Below are 19,887 nucleotides of genomic sequence, written 5' to 3'. Positions count from 1 at the left end.
AGAGCTGTCATCCCTTCTTCAAAAGGACACTTATGTACGTTTACACTTCATCGCATTAATAATAAACAGTCTATAGTTATTAGTCAAGACTATGTATTAAAAGTAAAAACATTAACATAAACAACACAACAACGACATCGCTACACGGTTTTGGATCAGTGACAAGTCTCGATTGTTTGTAGCTATGACTATTGTATGATAAAGATTTAATAAAAAAGTTGTGATGTTTGGTCGTAAAGTGTTTCAACGCATGCGTGGTACAAATCGCACAGGGACATTGTTAGTTTTCTACTACGTAATAATGCCCATGCGCAGAACAGATCTTACAGGTGTTACGGATCGGGTACTGACATGGGGGTTGGAGGTAACGGAACAAAAAAAAAATTACACTGGCTACGTAGCTTCTCTGACTAAAAAAACCTGAACAACGCTGTGTGGACATTAGGGCGATGTTTATTTTTATTTCAGAACATGCACTGCATGGGTACGAAATGTGAAAAAAATACACTGCAACAATTGTTTTCACAAGCAGCAATTATCGAAAATACAAAATTTTTGTGGAACTTCATTGGGGAATAAAGACTAACAAGACAGATAACAACATTGAACACTACACAAACAGTAATTTCTTTTTTTCATTTAGACGAATTTTTCATGGTGACACAGGAGGTGCTGGATCCAATAAAAAAAGGTTCGGGATCTACGTCGGAGGTGCCGGCGTGTTGCGGCTCAAATTAAGCCCTGCAGTTGGTCCTCAATGGCCTAACTTGAGTAATACCATGGTCTGGGTGAATACTCAATTCTGATTGGCTGCAGGGTGTCCATTTAAAAAGTGATATAGGACACCTACTAGTTCCAGTGAAACTGACTGTTCAACGTTCTAAATGAATGCGCTATATTAAATGAATAAAAAAAAGAAAATCTGAATATCTAATTTCCAACAGTGAGTGTAGTCCTTCAGTGCCTCGTCCTCTGAACACCACAGGATGGCGATAACACACAGGCTGCAAGAAGTAAGTTACACCGCCCCTCTGAACTGACTTTGTTTCACAGCGGTCATCTCTCATACCGTTCACTGTTCAGATCGATACTTCACGTTCAGGCTGCAGCCGGCAGTACACATGGCCGATCATTTGTTCGTGAAAGTCTTGATATTGAAGGGGTCAACTGGGGACAATGACACGGCTGGATAGCTAGCTCGATGATTTTTTGAAATCGATTATGTTCCATGGAATGGATTATTTTTTTTTATTTTTTTTTACCACTACATCATATCCGTTTCCAGCAAAACAGAGCGAAAGCAGAAAATGCAGAAAATCCATGTTATTTACTCCTTTACAGAGCTTCTTTACTGACTGACTGACGTGCATTCTTCTTAGAAAACAATCAGTTTTTATAAATATCTCATGATATATTGTCTTCAGAAGTGTATGGGGAATGTTTCGGGAAATATCTTTTCTTTTTATTGAAACATGTATTGTAACATTTTCTTGAGGCATGACGCCTCAATCCCTCGCCAAATACACACACCTAAGGCTTCCACAAAGCTAGGGAAAACACTGCGTGGTATAAGCTGGTTAATGCCCTTCGAGATGTCCTCATTGGGCTTGATCAAGTTTGCTTAATCTGCTGCCACCATCACCAGACCCCAGATAATTGGCAGAAAATGGATTGGTGCATAGATGAGTGGATGTGGATGGATGGATATGGATGGATATGGATGGATGGATGTGACGGACGGATGGATGTGGACGGATGGATGGATGATTGTGTGTGTGTGTGTGTGGCAGAGGCTTGTGTGGACATGTGAGTGAGACAAAGTGTGAGTAGGGTGGAGGATTAAGGAGGAATTGCAGCCTCTAAACTTCCATCTCCTGTCTCTTCATCCAGGGTCCCCTCCCTACACATCTGTGTTTTGCTAAGAATCCTGCGACTAATGCTGAGTAACAGTAACACCTTTAATTATAGTGACTCGCACACACTCACTCAGACACAAAGGAGACTGCAGATGTGTTTGATCTGCAGCTGGCGCGTGGCTAAACAGCTGCTCAGGGCCCTTCAACCAGCAGGGGGCCTCACTCAAACTGTGAACTCTTTCTGAGTTTATTTTTTTTTGTCAAATTGATTTGGTCTGTCACGGTCTAGGATTTGGGGATGCCATAAAATGTAGGTAGGTTTTTAAAAGGACTTCTGTTGATACAATTTTGGGGGTGGGTATATTTCCTGTTTGTGCTCCAACAATACTTGAAACCCCAAAAAACAAATCACCAGGTATATCGATACATTGTTAAAAAACAACAACACTTATTTAGGTGTAATTTTGTGTTGGATTACAGCAAAACAAGAGGGGGGTTTCAGTAGCTGCTTATATATAGGTCATTTATTTTGAGGATGCTCTGTTTCATAAATCAGACTAAAAGTTGTTTTTCCTAAGATTCAAGCCCTGCTTGATTTGGCAACACTCGTAAGTATGATTTAATACAACAGCAAACACTCCTTGAGCAGCTGCTATCATAAATGCAACACAAGAGCTCACCAAAAACCAAAACCAAAAAAATGTAAATCTGGTTAATGATCAGCATATTTGACTTGGCCTTTTGATTTGATTGGTTTTTACGTCGGATACCCTTCCTATTATTTTATTTATCATACTTTTTTGTCTTTATTCAGTTCTTATTTCAAATATTTATATTTCTGGATCTCACACTTTCCCATATGCCTTTTTATTGAGCTCCCTCTGTCATTGATGACTGGCAGTATGAATGTGTACATATGTTTCGGTGGACTGTAGAAAAAAGCTATGTGTATCTGCTGCAATCCCCAACATGTATCCCAACAGGTCCAAATATGTATCCAAACATGTATCCCACCTCTGACCATGTTTGGGGGTGTGATACTTGTTTTGGTGTTGGAAGGAAACCCATACAATTATGGGGAGAACATGCAAACACAGAAGGGTCAGGAATTGAACCCAGGACCTTCTTTCTGTCAGGTGACAAGCTTTTTGGGTGTTTTGCTGCATGCAGCTGGTGCCCTTGAAAAAAAAAATAAAAAAATAATAATAATAATAATTGGCCCCTGCTCTCAGACAGCCTGAGTCTACCATTGCCTGGCAGATGGATTGGCATGAAATTGAGTACAGACATTCATGGTTCCCAGAAGATGTCCTAATCCCAATGGCTTTGGTGATCCCCACACTTCTCCTCAGTATTCAGCAATGCACAATTGTGCCTACTGTAAGTACAGTGAGTGATTAAGTCTTGTTAAATCTTTTTGTCTTCCCCTGCACTGTAACTTAGGCTACATCTACACTATTACGTTTTGGTTTAATAATGAATATCTTTTGCTACGTTTAAGCCTTGTGTCCACACCACTGTGGAGTTTCCGAGTTCCTAAAACAGAGACATTTGGAAACACCGCTGCCACCGTTTTGGTTTGAAAACTCCGGGGTTGCGTTGTAGTCTGGACGGGCACAGACGGAGACCTTTGGAAACGAGGACGCACGTCAGTCAGTCTTATCGGTTAGGTAGGCTTAAATACCTTCCAGTAACAGTTCCACCTCGTCGCTGGTCCAAGCTAAGAAATCCCATGCTCTTACTTTTCACCATTGTTGCTCTTTCTCCGAAGTATTTTCTGTATTTTCAACCGCAGAGTAACATCAGACAATCTGCTTCCTGTTTACACCCTCACACACATGCCCAGTGTGTGTGAATGGTCATGTGATATGTGTTGACAGACGTTTTAACATGGATGGAGATTAGTTCTGCTACTGGACGTAGATGGTTTTTGTCTCAAAACGCAGCTTAAAAATGAAAAGCTAGTAGTGTAGATGTAGCCTAAATATTGAGAGACTGGTTGGTTTGGCTGGCATTGGTTGACAAAGAGAAAAATATGGAATAACTCCAGTTTCATCCTTTAATCCAGGTTCAGTTCTGTCATCATAGACTTTGTGCAAAAGGGCAAGCATAGAAAATATCTTTTCTTCGTAAACCCTCTTCCCCCCCCCCTCCCTCTTTCTCCACTCCACCCTGATGTAACTTGGACTGCGAAAGAAAAGAATGGAAGAAAGTGACAGGAAAAGGAGTGGAAATGGACAGGATGAGGGGGTGAGTGCTTTGACTTGCATGCTGAATGAACGAGTGGGAGAGGAGGCAAAGGAGAGAAAAGGGAGGGAAACCGAGAGGGAGATGGAGGTAGACAGCATTGAGGAGGAGGAGGAAGGAAGGGAGGGGGCGATTGTTACTGGAGCCTCGGAAGGTTTCAAATTTCCCTTTTCTGTTGATTCTCTGCTCACATGCAGATTCAATCTCTTACTTTCTTTTTCTCTCTCTCTCTCTCTCTCTCTCCCTCTCTCTCATTTTCTCCAGAGCGGCGGGGCTGTCTGCAGATCGGCCCATTCCAGCCAAGCCCCAGCATGTTGTAGGCGGCTGCTACCAACAGGAAGACCGGAGCGGAGAAAGCAACAAAGAAGAGAAGGGAAGAAAGTGAAAGAAGGGATGGTGAAAGAAGGTAAGCACTGCTGCACGTGTTCCTTTTATTTGAAACATTGAAGGGAGAGAAGGGGGGGGAGGAAAGATGGAGGGATCTCCAGTTTCTGCGCTCTTTGTGTTAAGTTTCTGACACAGTTGAGTGTGTGTGTGTGCTGCGTTTGTGTGTGTGTGTCGGTGTGGGTGTGTGAAACCTGCAGCTGAAGTCAGACGTGCTGCTGATGTGAAGGGGACTAAATAAAGCTGTGTCTGTGTGTGTGTGTGTGTGTGTGTGTGTGTGTGTGTGTGTGTGTGTGTGTGGGGATACACAAATGCATGGGTTTGCCTGTGTGGGTGTGTGTATCCCACTCGGAAAGCTCTCTCCACACTTCTTCACATAAACAACACACATTTGTAAGCTTAGTTATGTAGAGATGAAATATGTTTATACTCCAGTGGCAAAATGTTTTACCTTCTGTCATATTTAGGGCTGGGTCCGCCACTGATTTCCCGATTCAGATTCACAAGGTCCCGATTCAATTACATGTCCGATTCAGTGTGGATTTGAGATATTTCAGTTGCAAAAGTAATTTAGCTTGGATATGAAAGATATTCTACATTGTACAAAGTTCCCTCTAACCTGCTGCATTATTAAAGTATCAATGTAAACATTAAGAATTGACCCCAAAGCAGTTACATTAATGTAGTTTTTATTTAACATGAACCAACAATAAAGTGCCTCTCTACAGCCTCTACAGTCAGACAGTATTAAGTCACATTTTTTAATTCGGATATCTTGAGGTGAGAGGTCAAGGACTCCTTTTTAAAATGGCCATGCCAGTTTTCCCTCGCCCAAATGTAGCCTAACTATGAAGCCTTATTTAAGCCCCTTCCCAACAAGCCAACTAGTGATGGCCAAATAAAGCTTCATGAAGCTTTGTGAACCATTTTCTTTATTTTCTGAGCCCACTAGATGACGCCCTTGTTCGCTCTTGGTCATGAGACCTCATTTGGCCATCACTACTTGGTACCGATGGATTCCTTAGACAAAGATTGATTCTGGATTTTATGAATTGATATTAGATCTAGATCCTAGTCTGATTCAAAACAGTTTGTCATGTGTCAGTTGTTTGATGTTTATGAGTATTCTGTGTTTACAACCAGATTTCAGTGCAATGGCTTGGCGAGGAAGTTTCAGTTTTCTCATTTGATTGACACCCTAAAACTACAGGGATTTCAGGTAACTATAGTGTTAATTTATGATGTCCCTAAAGTCCTGAAAGATGAGATTCCTATAGATTGAGTGCAAATATTGTTGTCTCAATAAATGTGTACACAAGATTAGGGTTGGGCGTCGTTTATCTTTTAACGATTCTGATTCCAATTGCGATTCTTCGTTTGGATTCCGGTTCTTATCGATTCTCAATTCCGATTCTTTGAGGGGTGGAGTTGAAACACATTATTTCACAAATAAGTGGAAAGTTTGATTTTGATTCAATGGTGGGTTGCAGTTTTACCAGGCTTTTTCAACATAAAATAAAGCCACACTAGAGCACCGTTTACTGTGCTCCATTAGCCTGGTTGACACCAGACCCTTCTCAGTTGTAACTGAGAGTGGGTCTGGGAAAGGTTCCTTTACAGTTCATTTCCAAAGGGGCGTCACCAACAGACGCCGCTCAAATGCCTCTGCGCGCATTGGATAGTCCAACCAATCAGACCAATGATCCGGGTGACGCTGCGCTTCGGTAGCCGTCATGTTGAATGTAAACAAAAAGCTGCTCGCCGACGCTGCGCTACCGTTTACACCAATCAACGGTTGTGATTGGTGTAAAGCCCGCCACAGCGGTTATAATTGGTGCCTTGATTTTGGGGACATTGGAAATGGGTTTGAATGGGCTCTTCGCCAGACTGACTTGCAGAGCAAATCTCAAATTTGCCGGATGTTCGTCAGGGTTTACCCAGGCTAGTGCTCCATGACTGCAACACAACAAGCGCCTGGCCGCTACGGAAACCAAAACTTGCGCATGTTAAATTTGGAACCCATGATCAGATTTGAAACCAAATCCTCCAAACGATTCCAATAAAGAAACGATTCCACTGGAATCGTAATTATTTTTTAGACGATTCCAAGTAGGAATCGGTTTTCGATGCCCAACCCTACACAAGATGCGTTTCTTGTGGGCACAAGTTTATAATGTGTGCATGCACGATATTAATTTGTGTGCACATAAATGTAAAAAATATCTAACTCTTTCAGAACTTCAGTTGCTCTGTACTCGTAAAATAGTATTATTTACAAATGAATATGAACATATTTCTGTCTGTTTTGATATGACCAGTCTGGTAAGGAGAACACAGTCTTCTTCAGTACAAAATCATGTATCTGATTTAGTTCGAATACAGCAGTCACATGTCCTGTTTGTGTGTTAATAATCTTCAGATTATTTGAATATGTTCCAATGGAAACAGGGACGCTGTCTCGAGTCTACAAGGACATGTTGCTGTTGATACTTTTTTTTCAATGTCATTTTTCAATTATTTGACTAACTGTAATTTACCTACATTGTATTGTTATGGAGGCAGAAATAAAAAATAAAAAAATCTCCGAATACACCGGACAAAAACTGTTTACAATACTGGTGTTAGAGAGTACAAGGGTGTAACTTTGGGTTCAACATTGGTGGGGTTGAGATCTCCAACTATCTAGGGAGTTCCCGGGACGTATTGAGAATAGGAATGTCCCGAACAGCGTTTTTGACTCCCGATCCTATCCCGATTTTTTTGAATATTGAATATCTGCCGATACCGAGTCCCAATCCGATACTTGTATTTGCTCAGATAACAGAGCTGCACACCGTTTTTTGTTTTTTTTTACAAAACTAAAATATGTCTTAAGCTTAATACATTAGGCTACTGCAGCAAATTAGTCTTTTCTCTCAGCACCAAAACAGTTCTCTTTAGGATCCAAGCAAACCCCCAACAAAAAGAATAAACAAGTCTCAAGTTCCCCGCTGGACAACGAAAACTAAACTTAGTGACACATATGCGCTTAATAGTCAATCTTTGATAAAACTTAACTTAGTGATGCCTCTTGCGGTTAATAGTCAATCTTTGATTTTCTTCTCGTGTTTACTGATGTCGGCTCCAGGGAATAACAGCCTGAAAGCGTGGTTTCCTGGCGGAATCACGGAAGAAGGGTGGAGAATAAGAGTAATCCGCTTCTTTAAAAAAAGGATGACTATGAAAGATGGACTTTTTTACTCGTTGCCAAGGGCAGGCAAGCTACGAGACACTCTCTGGACAGACACTGGTGAGCCATGATGGTTTGAAAGTGTCGGCATCCAGGCAGTCTGTCGGTCTGTGGCGCAGGGCGCGTATAAATAAAAGGCGGTGACGTACACGGGGTAAATGCCGATCCCCGATCAGTTAAAAAAAAGCCAAAATCGGCTCCGATTCGATACTGTGATCGGGACATCCCTAATTGAGAAAAGCGACAAAAACCTCAAAAGAATTGTCATAAAACCCCTTGAAAAAGGCGCCAAAATCTTAGAAAGAAGCAACAAAAACTTCGGAAAAAACCTCCAGGAAGGCGACAAAAACGTTGAAAAAATCGTCCAAACAACCCCCTTGAAGCAGGCGACAAAAACGTTGACATACACTTTCCAAAAAAACCTTAAAAAAAGGCGACAAAATAAGCAACAAAAACATTTTAAAAAAGCGGCAAAAAACGTAAAAGAAAAGGCAACAATAACTTCAGAAAAAAGGCTGTTTTGATTATTGGGGTGGGGGGGCAGATTCCGCCTATGAGAGAGTATAATGTTTTTGATCTATGGGGGAAGCTGCCCCTTTAATGTACCTTGACTTCTCTAGTTGGGTCTCTGTGGTGTTGAGCCTCTGGAGTTGACTGCGTTGGTATAGGAGCAATGCTCCAGAGGACAGTTTGGAGCCGTATGAGCGCCGGTCCTCAGCCTCCCTGGTGGGACTGGCACTGGGCTGTGTTTCCCTGGCAGCTGGCAGGCGCCAGGTTGGCATCCGCATGTTGGACAATCACAGAGACAAAGAATTAAAGAGGACACAAATACACAACACTGTTAGTTTTTATCTTGTTGGAGGATTTGAGTGATATATTGGTTAGATAACATATTATCTTGATTATTGATATATATTACAGATATATCAGCGTATATAATTAAAGAAATTAACCTCTTTTATTAGGGATCGACCGATGGTTTTTCAAGGCTGATACCGATACCAATTATTATTAGTTAATGCGGTTAATAACTGATATTTGGAACCGATATTTGGAACCAAGTCAAAATGAAGTTGAAGTTGACAAGGAATGTTACAAACTCCAACACAAAACGTTGTTTAAATGCTTTAATCAATTATTTAATAAATGAGAAACTTTCAACATAATACCCAGTAACAGAGAGTCAGATAGTGTTGTGGGTGGGACATTTAGGGCGTTTTCACACCTACCTCATTTGGTCCGGACTTTCTGACTTTTCAGTTTGATCCAAACCAAAATTACAGGTGTGAAACCTCCCCCGGACCACGGTCCGGATCAAAAGACCAAATTTTGGTCCGATAAAAACGGGTGGTGTCGGTCCGGTTAGTTTATAGTGTGAAAGCATTTTTTTGGATGGTTCGGACTTTCGGACCAAATACAAGAAGCTCTGGCAGGCTCTCCTTGTGTTACAAGACCGGGGAAGCTCCTTTAAGGAATAGCTCGGTGCTTAGTGTGCAGGCTACATGAGAGATTGAGTGACGGTGAATGCGCTCAGAGCAGACAGCTGTCGGCTATCACAGCAGAGAATACATCAGCAGTTTACTTGTTAAGTGGTAGTAAATGTACAGTGTAGGTTTCCGTTTATCTCTGAATAAATGATGCAGAAAGAAAGTTCCCGTGTCTCGCTCCTCAACATCACAACAAAACTAAAAGAGCGAGGGGAGTAGGGGAGAGCAGAAGTCAGTTGAAAAAACTCTGACACAGAGAGACGATACGAGAGGACGGGGAAGCCCGTCTACAAACCAATCAATTATAAGTATCTGGAGACGCAGCTCACGTATGTGATGATGGCAGGACGTAGTTTTGTCACGCATAGATCTTTAGTGTGCTTGCATAATTGCAGTGTGAAACCAAAACTTACCGGATCAAATGTATACAACAAAAACATGAACCTTGGTCCGGACCTTGGTTCAGACTTTCAGGTGTGAAAATGCCCTAAGTCAGACTCAGTGGTGAGGGAAACCGAAACAGAGGGACAGACAAAGAGCCGTAGAGGAGCCAAAATAGAGCACTTTTTAAGGAATTAACTTTATCGGTTATCAGGCAAATAAAATACAGATACAGATAATCTGCAAACTGCCAAAAAAAGGCCCGATAATCTCTCTAATCTATACCAATCTTTTATAACACAGATTTAATCGGTCTGTGCCTATCTTTTATAACACAGATTTAGTGTATAGTGTTAATATCTGTATCAAAACTGTAACTATAATTAGGATGTTTGGGGGGGGTTTATGGCTTGCTTACTGTAGCCTATATTTGCATCAGTGCCCATGCTGTAAATGAAAAAAAATCCACTATATAGTCCACCTCTAACATAACAGTACATATGATGTTATCATTATTATCACTACAGAATAAACAGATCATTGTCCCAATGTAGAGAAAATGACAGGGGCCTCTGGAAAGTTCATAAAACAACTTTGTTTGTAAAGGAAATGTGACATCATTTCACCTGGATGTATTGTTTTGTCCCACTTTGGAAAAAAATAAAACTGTCAAAACCGAACCCGGACCCTCGCAGGTTTTAATCCGGCCTGCATATCAATTTAGGTTCCCAATAAATGTAATCTAGTTGTGCGCCAAACCCAAAAAGACAGAAAACTTTTTCAAACTGCAATTACGAGCAACAGGATTTGGCAGATATGCCACCTTTGAGACTCAGAAATTCCCCCAGAACCAGAGTTTACATATCCGGGTTGTGAAACGGGTTGCTGTGAGCCGGCTGTGTGGAAGCCAACTTTAAAAAAATGTAATCTTTGTTTTGCTTGATTTTCTAAACTCTATGATGGCTAAGGAGCTTTTTTTGCTGACTTTTGTAGGGCTGTATGTCAACAAAAATGTGACAAAAGTCGAACAAGCCACAAAAGTGTTGGCGAAAGCAACAATAATGTAGCCTGGGAAAACCCTGACGAACTTCCGGCAAATTTGAGATTTGCTCTTCAAGTCAGTCTGGCCATTCAAGCCCATTTCCAATTTTTCCAAATCGATGCACCAATCACAACCGTTGAGGCGGGCTTTACACGATGACCATAGCGCAGCGATGGCGAGCAGCTTTTTGTTTACATTCAACATGACGGCCACCGTAGCGCAGCAACCCGTTGATGTCGCTGTCGCTGCTACGTCACCCGGATCGTTGGTCTGATTGGTTGAAGGACTATCCAATTGCGCCCAGAGGCATTTTGAGCGGCGTCCGTTGGTGACGCCCCTTTGGAAATGGCCTGCGAATGAAGCTTGTCCAGACCCATTCTCAGTTACAACTGAGAAGGGTCTGGTGTCAACCAGGCTAACAATGGTGACAAAAAATTTGACAAATGTCAAAAAATGCGCCATTCTGTAATACAGTCAGATATTTGACTTTTCTCAATAAAAGCATGTCAATAAACTGTACATGTCTGGCTCTTGATGGGATTCTCATTTTCCAGAGTGGCCCTTGGTGAAGTTGAGTTTGACACTCCTGCTCTATACAGACAGCATGACCATGCAGATGGAAAGGGAAGAATCCCATTACCAGCTTCCCACCCACAAACACTGACTGTTGAGTTTGAGAGATGCCAGAACCCCTGCTGCCAGGGATTGAACCCCCTATTTTATTAGTGTAATGTGTATTCACCAGTGTTGGGAACAAGTCATCTTTGCTCAAGTCCCAAGTAAGTCTCAAGGCATTTGGTCCAAGTCTTAACACTATTCATATATGAATGTTTACAGAAGAGGATTAGGGCCACATGTGATACATGTATTTGAGTTCTGAGTTTAAAGTCAGAATTCTGAGAAGAAAGTCTGAAGCAGATCTTCAGTGCATATATTCAGTGCAGGACTAATAGAAAGAAAAATGTCAAAAAAAAATCTGAAAATTACTTTTAAGAAAATGTTAAATGACGGTTAAACATAATTGTTCAGTATGGCCCTCGGTTTAACATTTTGGCCATAACATTTTACATAACATGTTTTAACTCCAGATCACACATATAATCTGCTTAGATTGCGCATGCATAGGACTGTTTATATGAGTTTATGTTTAAATCTCTCTCGCTACAGAGGTAGGGACAAATAAGCTGGAAGAAATGAAAAGAGAAAGTAAGAAAGGAGGAGAGAAAGACGGAGTGAGCGTTTGAATGCGGGCAGCTGCTCTGTGGGGATTGTGGTCAGTGAGAGCCGCCCCCGGAGGAAAAAGACCAGATCCTTTCCCGCAAAGACACGATTGTTTCTACCTCTCTCCCCCCGTGTTTAAATTCCTCTCATTCTGGCCTCACGGACCCTGGCCGCTAGTCAACTGTCTGCAGGAGAGGGAGCGAGTATTGGGACAGCAGTGGGAAGGCGAGAGGGAAATGTGAAAGGGATGAAGGCCAGGGTGATTTCACATAGAGAGGGAGGAGGAGCGAGTGCGGGGAGAGAAGACATTCGGAGGGAAAAGGAGAGAGGAGGGTTTTTTTTTTTCAAAATGTATTCAATAGGAAAGAATTAAAAAAAGTAACATTTAGTTACAGTTTAAAAACGGGCCTGACCCAGTTTAAAAACTGGTTTCCGGCAGGTTCCTGTTCTGCAGAGACATGGAACATGAAGACAAAAACACATCTACAGGATATTAGCATGGGCTAGACAGATAGAGACAACTAAAACAACAACACAGACAGTGTAAACAAGACTTGGACAATACATGAACAATCAGTGAGTGCAACTGTGTAGAAGTTCGTATGCCTTTCTGAAATATGTGATGGATGGTAGTGTTCTGGTGTGATGGGGAATGTCATTCCAAATTTTGGTGTATGTATGAAAAAAGGATTTCTGACCATAGTTGTTTTTGTATGGAGGGGGGGGGGCTGGAATGAATGCCTGTGAAACTGACCTAGTGAGGCGTACTGATCTCATATTGTGTGTTGGAAGAAGTGCAAGAAGTGTTGGTGAAGTGCTATTTTGAATCTGAAAATAAAATGTAATAGCGTGGCTGTTTATGTAGTTCTGGTAAGTCAGAGCGTTTGAGCGTGCGAGTGCAATGCAATGGTGAGACCACTTTGGAAGATTACTGTGGATCTTGAGAGCGCGATTGTACTGTATAGTCGTGCTATCGGTTCAATAATTTCCTTAGTGGTAAGAGACCAGATTGGAAGACAGCAGGACATTGTTGAAAACACAATTGCATGTAAGTAGGTTTCAGAAACTGAAAAGGAGAGATATGATCTAATCTTGTTATACACATAAAGTTTCTGATTCCGATTTTTTTGTTTTATTATTAGAAATGTGTTCCCGGTATGTAAGGTGTGAATCAAGTAGCACACCAAGATATGTGTAAGTCTTTGTAAAGGGTGAACAGGGGTAGGTCTGATTGTGTCAAACTATATTCTTACTGGTTTTCCTGGAAGAATTACACACACACACACACACACACACACACACACACACACACACACACACACACACACACACACACATATTACACTCCTACTGTACAGGCATGCAGGGCACACATTCAGGCAGACTTGTACACGTTTTTGTGTTGGCATGTATGTGTCCACTGAGTAGTTATTAATCGCTTCTTCATTATAAGTAAGAATCTCAATGCTACTATAGAATAAACAGTTAAAGCTCAGATATTAGGCAGATGTGATTTAAAATGAGTGAAACAAAAAGATAAATACATTATCTATACATTATTTCTGATTTGCCACATCTAAGGTTAAGGTCTGGTTAAGTTTAGGCAACTAAAATGACTTGGTAAAGTTTAGGCGACCAAATCAAACTCTTTGTTGTCCTATCCATCCACCCCCGACCTCTTCCTTAAGGTTTTTTGGCCCTATAATGACACACTACTTCCTCCATTGCTCCTGACAGACGGCAGTAATTATTCCCACAACCGCCCCAGGTTGTCTTGTAGGTTTACTACAAGTGTTGCTGGAGGCTTGCCCCCTTTTCCATGCACCTTGGAAGTAGGCAAAGTTGTGCCAGAAATCACTGCTCTGCTTCTGCCTGCTATTACCTCCTGAAAGCTCTGCCAGAAGTGGCATACTTGTGTTTAATTGGCAAAGCACGCTTGGCATCAACAGAGGAGAAGGGCCTTTCACTGCAGGAGTGGTTTCAGAAGTTTCTTTGGATGTTTTGATACTTTTTTTCCCCCCTGTGACACTGAGTGACTGTTGGAATCCACTGTAAGTAAGGGTGTAACGATATATTGATCTGGATCGCATACCATTCTTCTGAAGGAACCTAGTTAGGAGTTGTTTACTCTAATTTTTAGTTCCTCCTTTCTCTTTTTTCTCTTTTGGAAATACATTTTTAGATGGAGTTTGACGCTTACAGAGAAAACCCTGAAATTGAAGGTTAATAATCTGAGGACAGGGATGGAGTTGTTGTCAAGTCTTGTTGTGTGTGCCTTCTGTGTCCACCAGGGGACAGTATGGCTCAGGCTTCCTGTCACCCTGGGAAACTAGAAAGTTGGTTGTTGTTGCCAACTGGGCCAGACGTCTGCTGCCTGTGTTCGGTGCTCTTCTGCTATGAAGTAATGGAATCAGGCCAGCAGGTGATTCATAAGAGGCGTCTGTTGTAGCTGCCAAGCCTGGAGAATATTCAGGGCAGCACTCAAACTACCTGAACTGTAGCGCTGTTGGACATGACTGGAAGGTATATGAAGCGTCCTGTATGACTACAGTGTTTCTCCAATGGGGGTAAGTCTACCCCTTGGGGTACTTTAGAGTACTTACAGGGGGTACCAGTAATTAAAAAAAAAAAAAATCTCAGTCATGCATGATTCCTAAAATAATTATACTATGATATTGAGTAAACATTTAAAATAGCATTTGTGTCACAAGTGTTTTTCAGTTACAAGGTTATTGTTAAGTGCACTGTTGGTGCAGTGCTGTAATGTACCTGTAATCTAATGCAGGGGTCTTTTTTTAAGCCAAGGACCCCTTAACTGAAAGAGAGACAGAGCAGGGACCCCCTACTACATATATTGTATAAAATGAAGTTGCATATTAAACTGGGCCTACAATAACATGTAGAGCGGCCTAAAGCCTTTATACTATACCTTTTTTATTTGCATAGAATCCTAGGCTATTAAAATAGCCTATTAATTGTTGATGATTTTATAAATCATGTTTTAATGTTAAACATACATGTGGCACAGTGAATCCTTATTGAATCCTGTATCTGTGGATGGCCTTAGTGACGACCTTACCTATAGGCCAGTGAGCCTATCATCAGTGTGGAGTTCTATTTGCTAATAATATGTTGGACTCATGTTAAGACTTTTTAGTTTTTGAAAAAAAACTTTCAAATGTATGGCCTTTTTTTTCTACCAAAAATGTTTTGTGCTGGTCAGGGGGTACTTGGCTGAAAAAATATTTTAATAGTGTTCATGTTTGCGAAGCACTGATGTGACACCCACACTGTGGCTCCTGCAGTGGCCCTGATAAGGATCTTACTGTAGTTTTATCTATGACTGGAAGCTGCTGCAACATTTTTGTATCGCTAATAGGGAAGGACTAACAGTCACAACTTAATCGTAGTTGTTTGTTAGAAAGGAGTTCAATGTCCTGCATAGTATCAGTGTTTACTGCATACCAGCAACAACTACTGTAATTACGTTGGAGTCAGTTGGACATGTTGCTTTATTTGAAATCTATGCAGAGCCTTGCCTGGTCTCCATCTGCCTCATCAGAGCTGGGAAACAGGAGCTTGTTACCGTAAATGCTGATAATCTAATACCTCTAATACTGTCATCAGTATGTTTAAAAAAAGAGTGAATCTGTTTTCAGTTTAGTACGATTACTTCTACATCCTGCTTGATCTAACTCTGGGTAAATGATGACCTTTGACCTCTTCCCAGTCGATGCTATGAGAGCTTTTGTCTGGTGTCTGTTTGTGCTGGTCACTCAGCGTGTTTTCCTTTCTGCTAATGTAGCCCCCTCCCTTCCTCCATCCTCCAGGCCATGCCCGGGAAATTGATCGAAGTCTGCCATCACTTAGTGAGGTCCAATCACTTAAATGCATTTAGCAGGAGATGGAAAGTGAGGAGAGATGAGCCTCCTGGAGGACGGGGGAGCAAGGAAACGAGGTGTTACCTTTAATGCAGTGTTTCAGCAGAGGGCCGCACACCTTTGATCAGAACATTGTATTGATTGGTCTTCAGTGGGACAGGAAAAGGAAATGGGATGTTGTGGAAACTGCTTTGCTGTAATAGTTAATATTATTGCATGATTTGTAATATGCAAGATACCCGGGGAAACAGGCATGGTGGCTCTCACGTTCATGTTTATGCATGGAATCAGAATCATGAATGAAACATGGAAACATTCTTTGCAACTTTGTCTTATGTCAAAGGTTTTTCTTTTCTTCCACATTTCTCATGCAATCTCATGTCAACAATGATTTCGCATGTTGCAATAACCTGACTACGCAGGTTATTATTATTGTCCTGTAACAGGCTTGATGATGAACCAGGGTCCGGTTCATTTCTAGTGTGAAAGCCTTTTGTTCATGGTTCTGAGCAAACAGGCATCATGTGACATGGCGTTCTGAATGTGACCACTATCTCACTGCAGTGGTGCTCTGTGGAACTCTGTGTGAGGCTTAAGCGAGACCTGTTTGGGATGTAACACAGCTCAAGATTCCTCGGCTGGGTGTTCTGTCTTGTCTTGTTGTGTGGTGTTGTCCTGGCCTCTCTCTGATCTTATCCAGGTACCGTTGTTAGGACAAACACCAGCTGCTTCCAGGCTAAAGCTCATTTGTTAGAAAGCACATTCCCCATACAGTCCCAGTCCCTTAGCTATGTCTTAATCCATCTCCTCCCTCCTCCCTCCTTTACTGCCAGACCACCCGGGTCATTGTTTCTGTACATTCCAACAGCATTGATTTCCTGACCTAAACAACACACTTAATCAGCAGTAGCATCAACTATACATATTTTTAAAAACGTATTAATGAGTAAACGGAACAGATGATACACATCAGTACTTGTAGTTCATAAGTAATCCATTTTATGAAAGATTGATGTGTCTTGATGCTTCATTCTGGCATTTCCGAAATGAATTCTCAATCACACTGCTGCATTTCTCTTGAAAGACACCACTGATCTAGAAAATAGGGAAACAATTCAAAACACTCAGTGAGTAAAACTAAAATGCAAGGCCGTAGCCATAAACATGTATCTTTTAAGGCTGGTGTAATTTTGAGTTGATTTGTATTGCATATGAATTTGACCATAGTCCGAACTAAGGAAGAAAATGGAGAACAGCCAATTGAAACTAAAATGTTATGCTTATTAATACACATTAATACACCCATGGCGACAAGTGAAGACAAACGCACCAAGGTGAAACCATGACCGAAACCAAAACTTCAACTAACTAACCCCCATCTTAAAGCAACCCTTTTACCTCAATATATACCAATACATGGAGGTCAAACTGATATCAAATAGCTGTCACTTCAGCTTAGCTGGGAGCTGTGCATATGTTGAGTAGCTCATGACAACTGTGGCAACCCAGGGGACTTAGAGGCAAGATTTCCAATGAAGTAGGAGACTCAGAGACAGTAAGCTTTTAACGTAAAGTGTCCTTTTAATAAATCATTTTGGGGGAAAGGGGAGTGGGTTAAACTTGAACAAAAGAGTATTCCCGTCTGGGGTCTTTTGGCCTGTAGCCTTCTCTAGAGCAGAGAGACAGGTGAGTCCTTTTCAATTACCTCTGTATGGACCCCATGTGTCTCCAGTGGGACGAGAGATCAGGTTCCTTTTCCTAGGCCAATGGTCTCCTTCCCAGGCACTTAGTGGAAGCCCCAACGGTGTTGCCTGCTTGGTCCTTTGTTCCCAACTTGTGTCTCTGTTGCATGGATCTGGCTCAGGAAATGCCTCCCCTGGTTCCCTGATGGGCTGCAGGTGTGACCAGTGCCATGTGCCCAGTGGCTGCAGGCAGCACCTGAACTGGATAATACACTCCCTCTATTACCCCTATATAGTTTGCGTTTCACCGTTTCAGTAGTAACCGCTGCTGCTTCCTCGCCCTTCACTTTCGCAAGTTCGAAAATACGTTGGTGGTCCCGTAGCTTCCGCTCTGTAGCAAAGATGGCGGTCGTTGAGTGTGAGTCGTGTCCGGCGATCCACACTTTACATTGTGACCGTTTCGAGTGCAGCATCCGGGTACTCGCAGTGCACTGCATGTGGCCACACTTTGTCAGTGTGAACTCACTATGTACCCAAAAGAGCAAGTTAAAGCTATAGTGCGTAGTTTCTGTCGCCCCCCCTGAGGAATTCTATGTAATGACAACAAAACTGTCGGCGCATCCACATGACACAAGCCTTCCGTAATCGCGCAACACCCCCACCCTTCCTCCATGCAGTTGCAAAGTAGCCAAGGAGGACACAGAGGATTATAAAAACATGACGAACGCTGCCAGCTCTCTGCTCTGGATGGTGGCCAGATTTCTGCTGGCTCGGCGTCATACCGAGCATGCCTTTTAGAAAATGATGGTACAAACAGATGCTCACCATGTTGCAGCTTCCACCTTCAACCTCCAACCTTAACACTGGGCTTTTTGCAAGTGATGACACTTAAATTGTTTGCTAAATTTCAAGCAAATGATTTTAACCAACCATCATGCTTTGCTTTTGTAGGGTCTTGCATTTTTGTTGTACGCTCTGCTGGTCTATGTTAAAAACTAAAAGTAATAAGAGTAATCTAAACTTTACAACTTTTCCTTTGTTGCCTTCCTCTGTTCCTCTCTTAACTTTGATGAAGTGAAAACACACAGTGAGAGGGTCAAAGTTTAAGATGAAAACAGGACAACACCCAAAAAGAAGTTCAGGTCTATTTTAATGCCCACCGTGCCATGGTTAGCATTGCTAAGCCTCTGTCCTGATTGACAGGTCGGTGTGTAGCCACGCCCCTAAAGCATGCCCTGCTTTATCGTCTATTTTAAAATAAATTGGACAATAATTTACAAAATGAACATCATGCTGTATTGAAGAAGAATTGAAACTAGCCGTTGAGACAATAAACTCGTTATGAAAATGTTTTCTGAAGTAATAAATTAAGTGAGAAGTAGGGTAATTTCCCATTAAGGTGTGGACACACAGAGCCGACAGCCAAACGTCGGCAGAAAAGGCATTTGGGCTGATCAGTCAAAAAACAAAAAAGTGCCTTGGAACACACCAAAGCGACGAAACGTAATACGTCTCCATAACAGCAGGCAGCGCTAATCTGTATTGTCGCTCAAAAATGAAACGTCACCTGGGTCTGACTTCTCTGGGAAATTCAAAGACAGACTGTTCAGAATACGATCTCATATTGTACTAAAATAGTTCACCGAAACGTGTTTCTGAAAACATTTTAAGCGTGAAATAGGCCATGCAGTTGCTGAATCTGTCTTCATTTCAGATCGACAAAAGTCAGTTTAAAAGATTTCCATCAGATTTTGAGAGACTCTAGTCACGCTCATTCCGCTCCCCGTGTCCGGGTTAGCACTCTACCAATCAGATGGGTCATTTGAGTCCGACCGCTATCAATGCCCGCCCCGCCGATTATAGATGTAAAATCGAAAATAGATAGCCCCTCGGATGGACGACGGCACGGAACACACCGAACAGACTCGAGTCACTGACCTCGCCAGACTGTTTAACAGCCGATTATCGGCTCTGTGTGTCCACACCTTTAGACTTCTATAGAAACAGACTTCTTTTTGGAGCCAGTAGAGTCGCCCTCTGCTGGAAATGAGATAGAATGCAGGTTTATGGCACTTCAGCATTGGCTTCACTTTTCAGACCCGAAAGCTTTGTCCATTATTTTTACCGTCTAACCTGCCAACAGACAGTGTTTTTTTGTTTTTGTTTTTTTAGCTAGCTAGTGGTAAGCCTGTTGACAATTCGCTAGCTGGTGTTGGCAGACCGCACCGAATATGTGACAAACACATCGCATTTCCTATAACTTCTTCACAATTAAAGCATCCCACCGATTAGTTAATAGTAAGCTTTTTTATGATTAACAATTTTAATTTTAACACAACAAACAAAGCATACAATTTGCAAAATGAACATATTCTCCCACCTCCACCCTCCCCCTTTGTCATCGCCACCTAACAGTAAGCTTTTAATGTGAAGCAGCAACAGCAGGAAAGGTTCTATTTGCATTCCCCATGAGTATA

The 19,887-nt window shown here is 41.9% G+C and overlaps 1 protein-coding gene across 2 annotated transcripts in view; it reads left to right on the top strand.

Moving 5' to 3' along the window:
• The first annotated feature begins 4,384 nt into the window (after window positions 1–4,384).
• plekha6 (pleckstrin homology domain containing, family A member 6) overlaps window positions 4,385–19,887 on the top strand; it is a 101,270-nt gene continuing 85,767 nt past the window's right edge. The window contains exon 1 of one of the 2 annotated variants that reach the window (XM_078249302.1): window positions 4,385–4,509. Coding sequence is in view for 1 of the 2 variants with exons in the window: in XM_078249297.1 (XP_078105423.1) it covers window positions 14,389–14,414 (26 nt within the window). In the remaining variant the exon portion in view is untranslated. Of the gene's footprint in view, window positions 4,510–14,351; window positions 14,415–19,887 lie in introns of those variants that run through there. The other variant, XM_078249297.1, reaches the window with a different exon arrangement.

Source organism: Sander vitreus, chromosome 4 (assembly GCF_031162955.1).
Source record: "Sander vitreus isolate 19-12246 chromosome 4, sanVit1, whole genome shotgun sequence".
Taxonomy (NCBI): Eukaryota; Metazoa; Chordata; class Actinopteri; order Perciformes; family Percidae; genus Sander; species Sander vitreus.
This window is presented reverse-complemented; position numbering and strand designations above follow the sequence as displayed.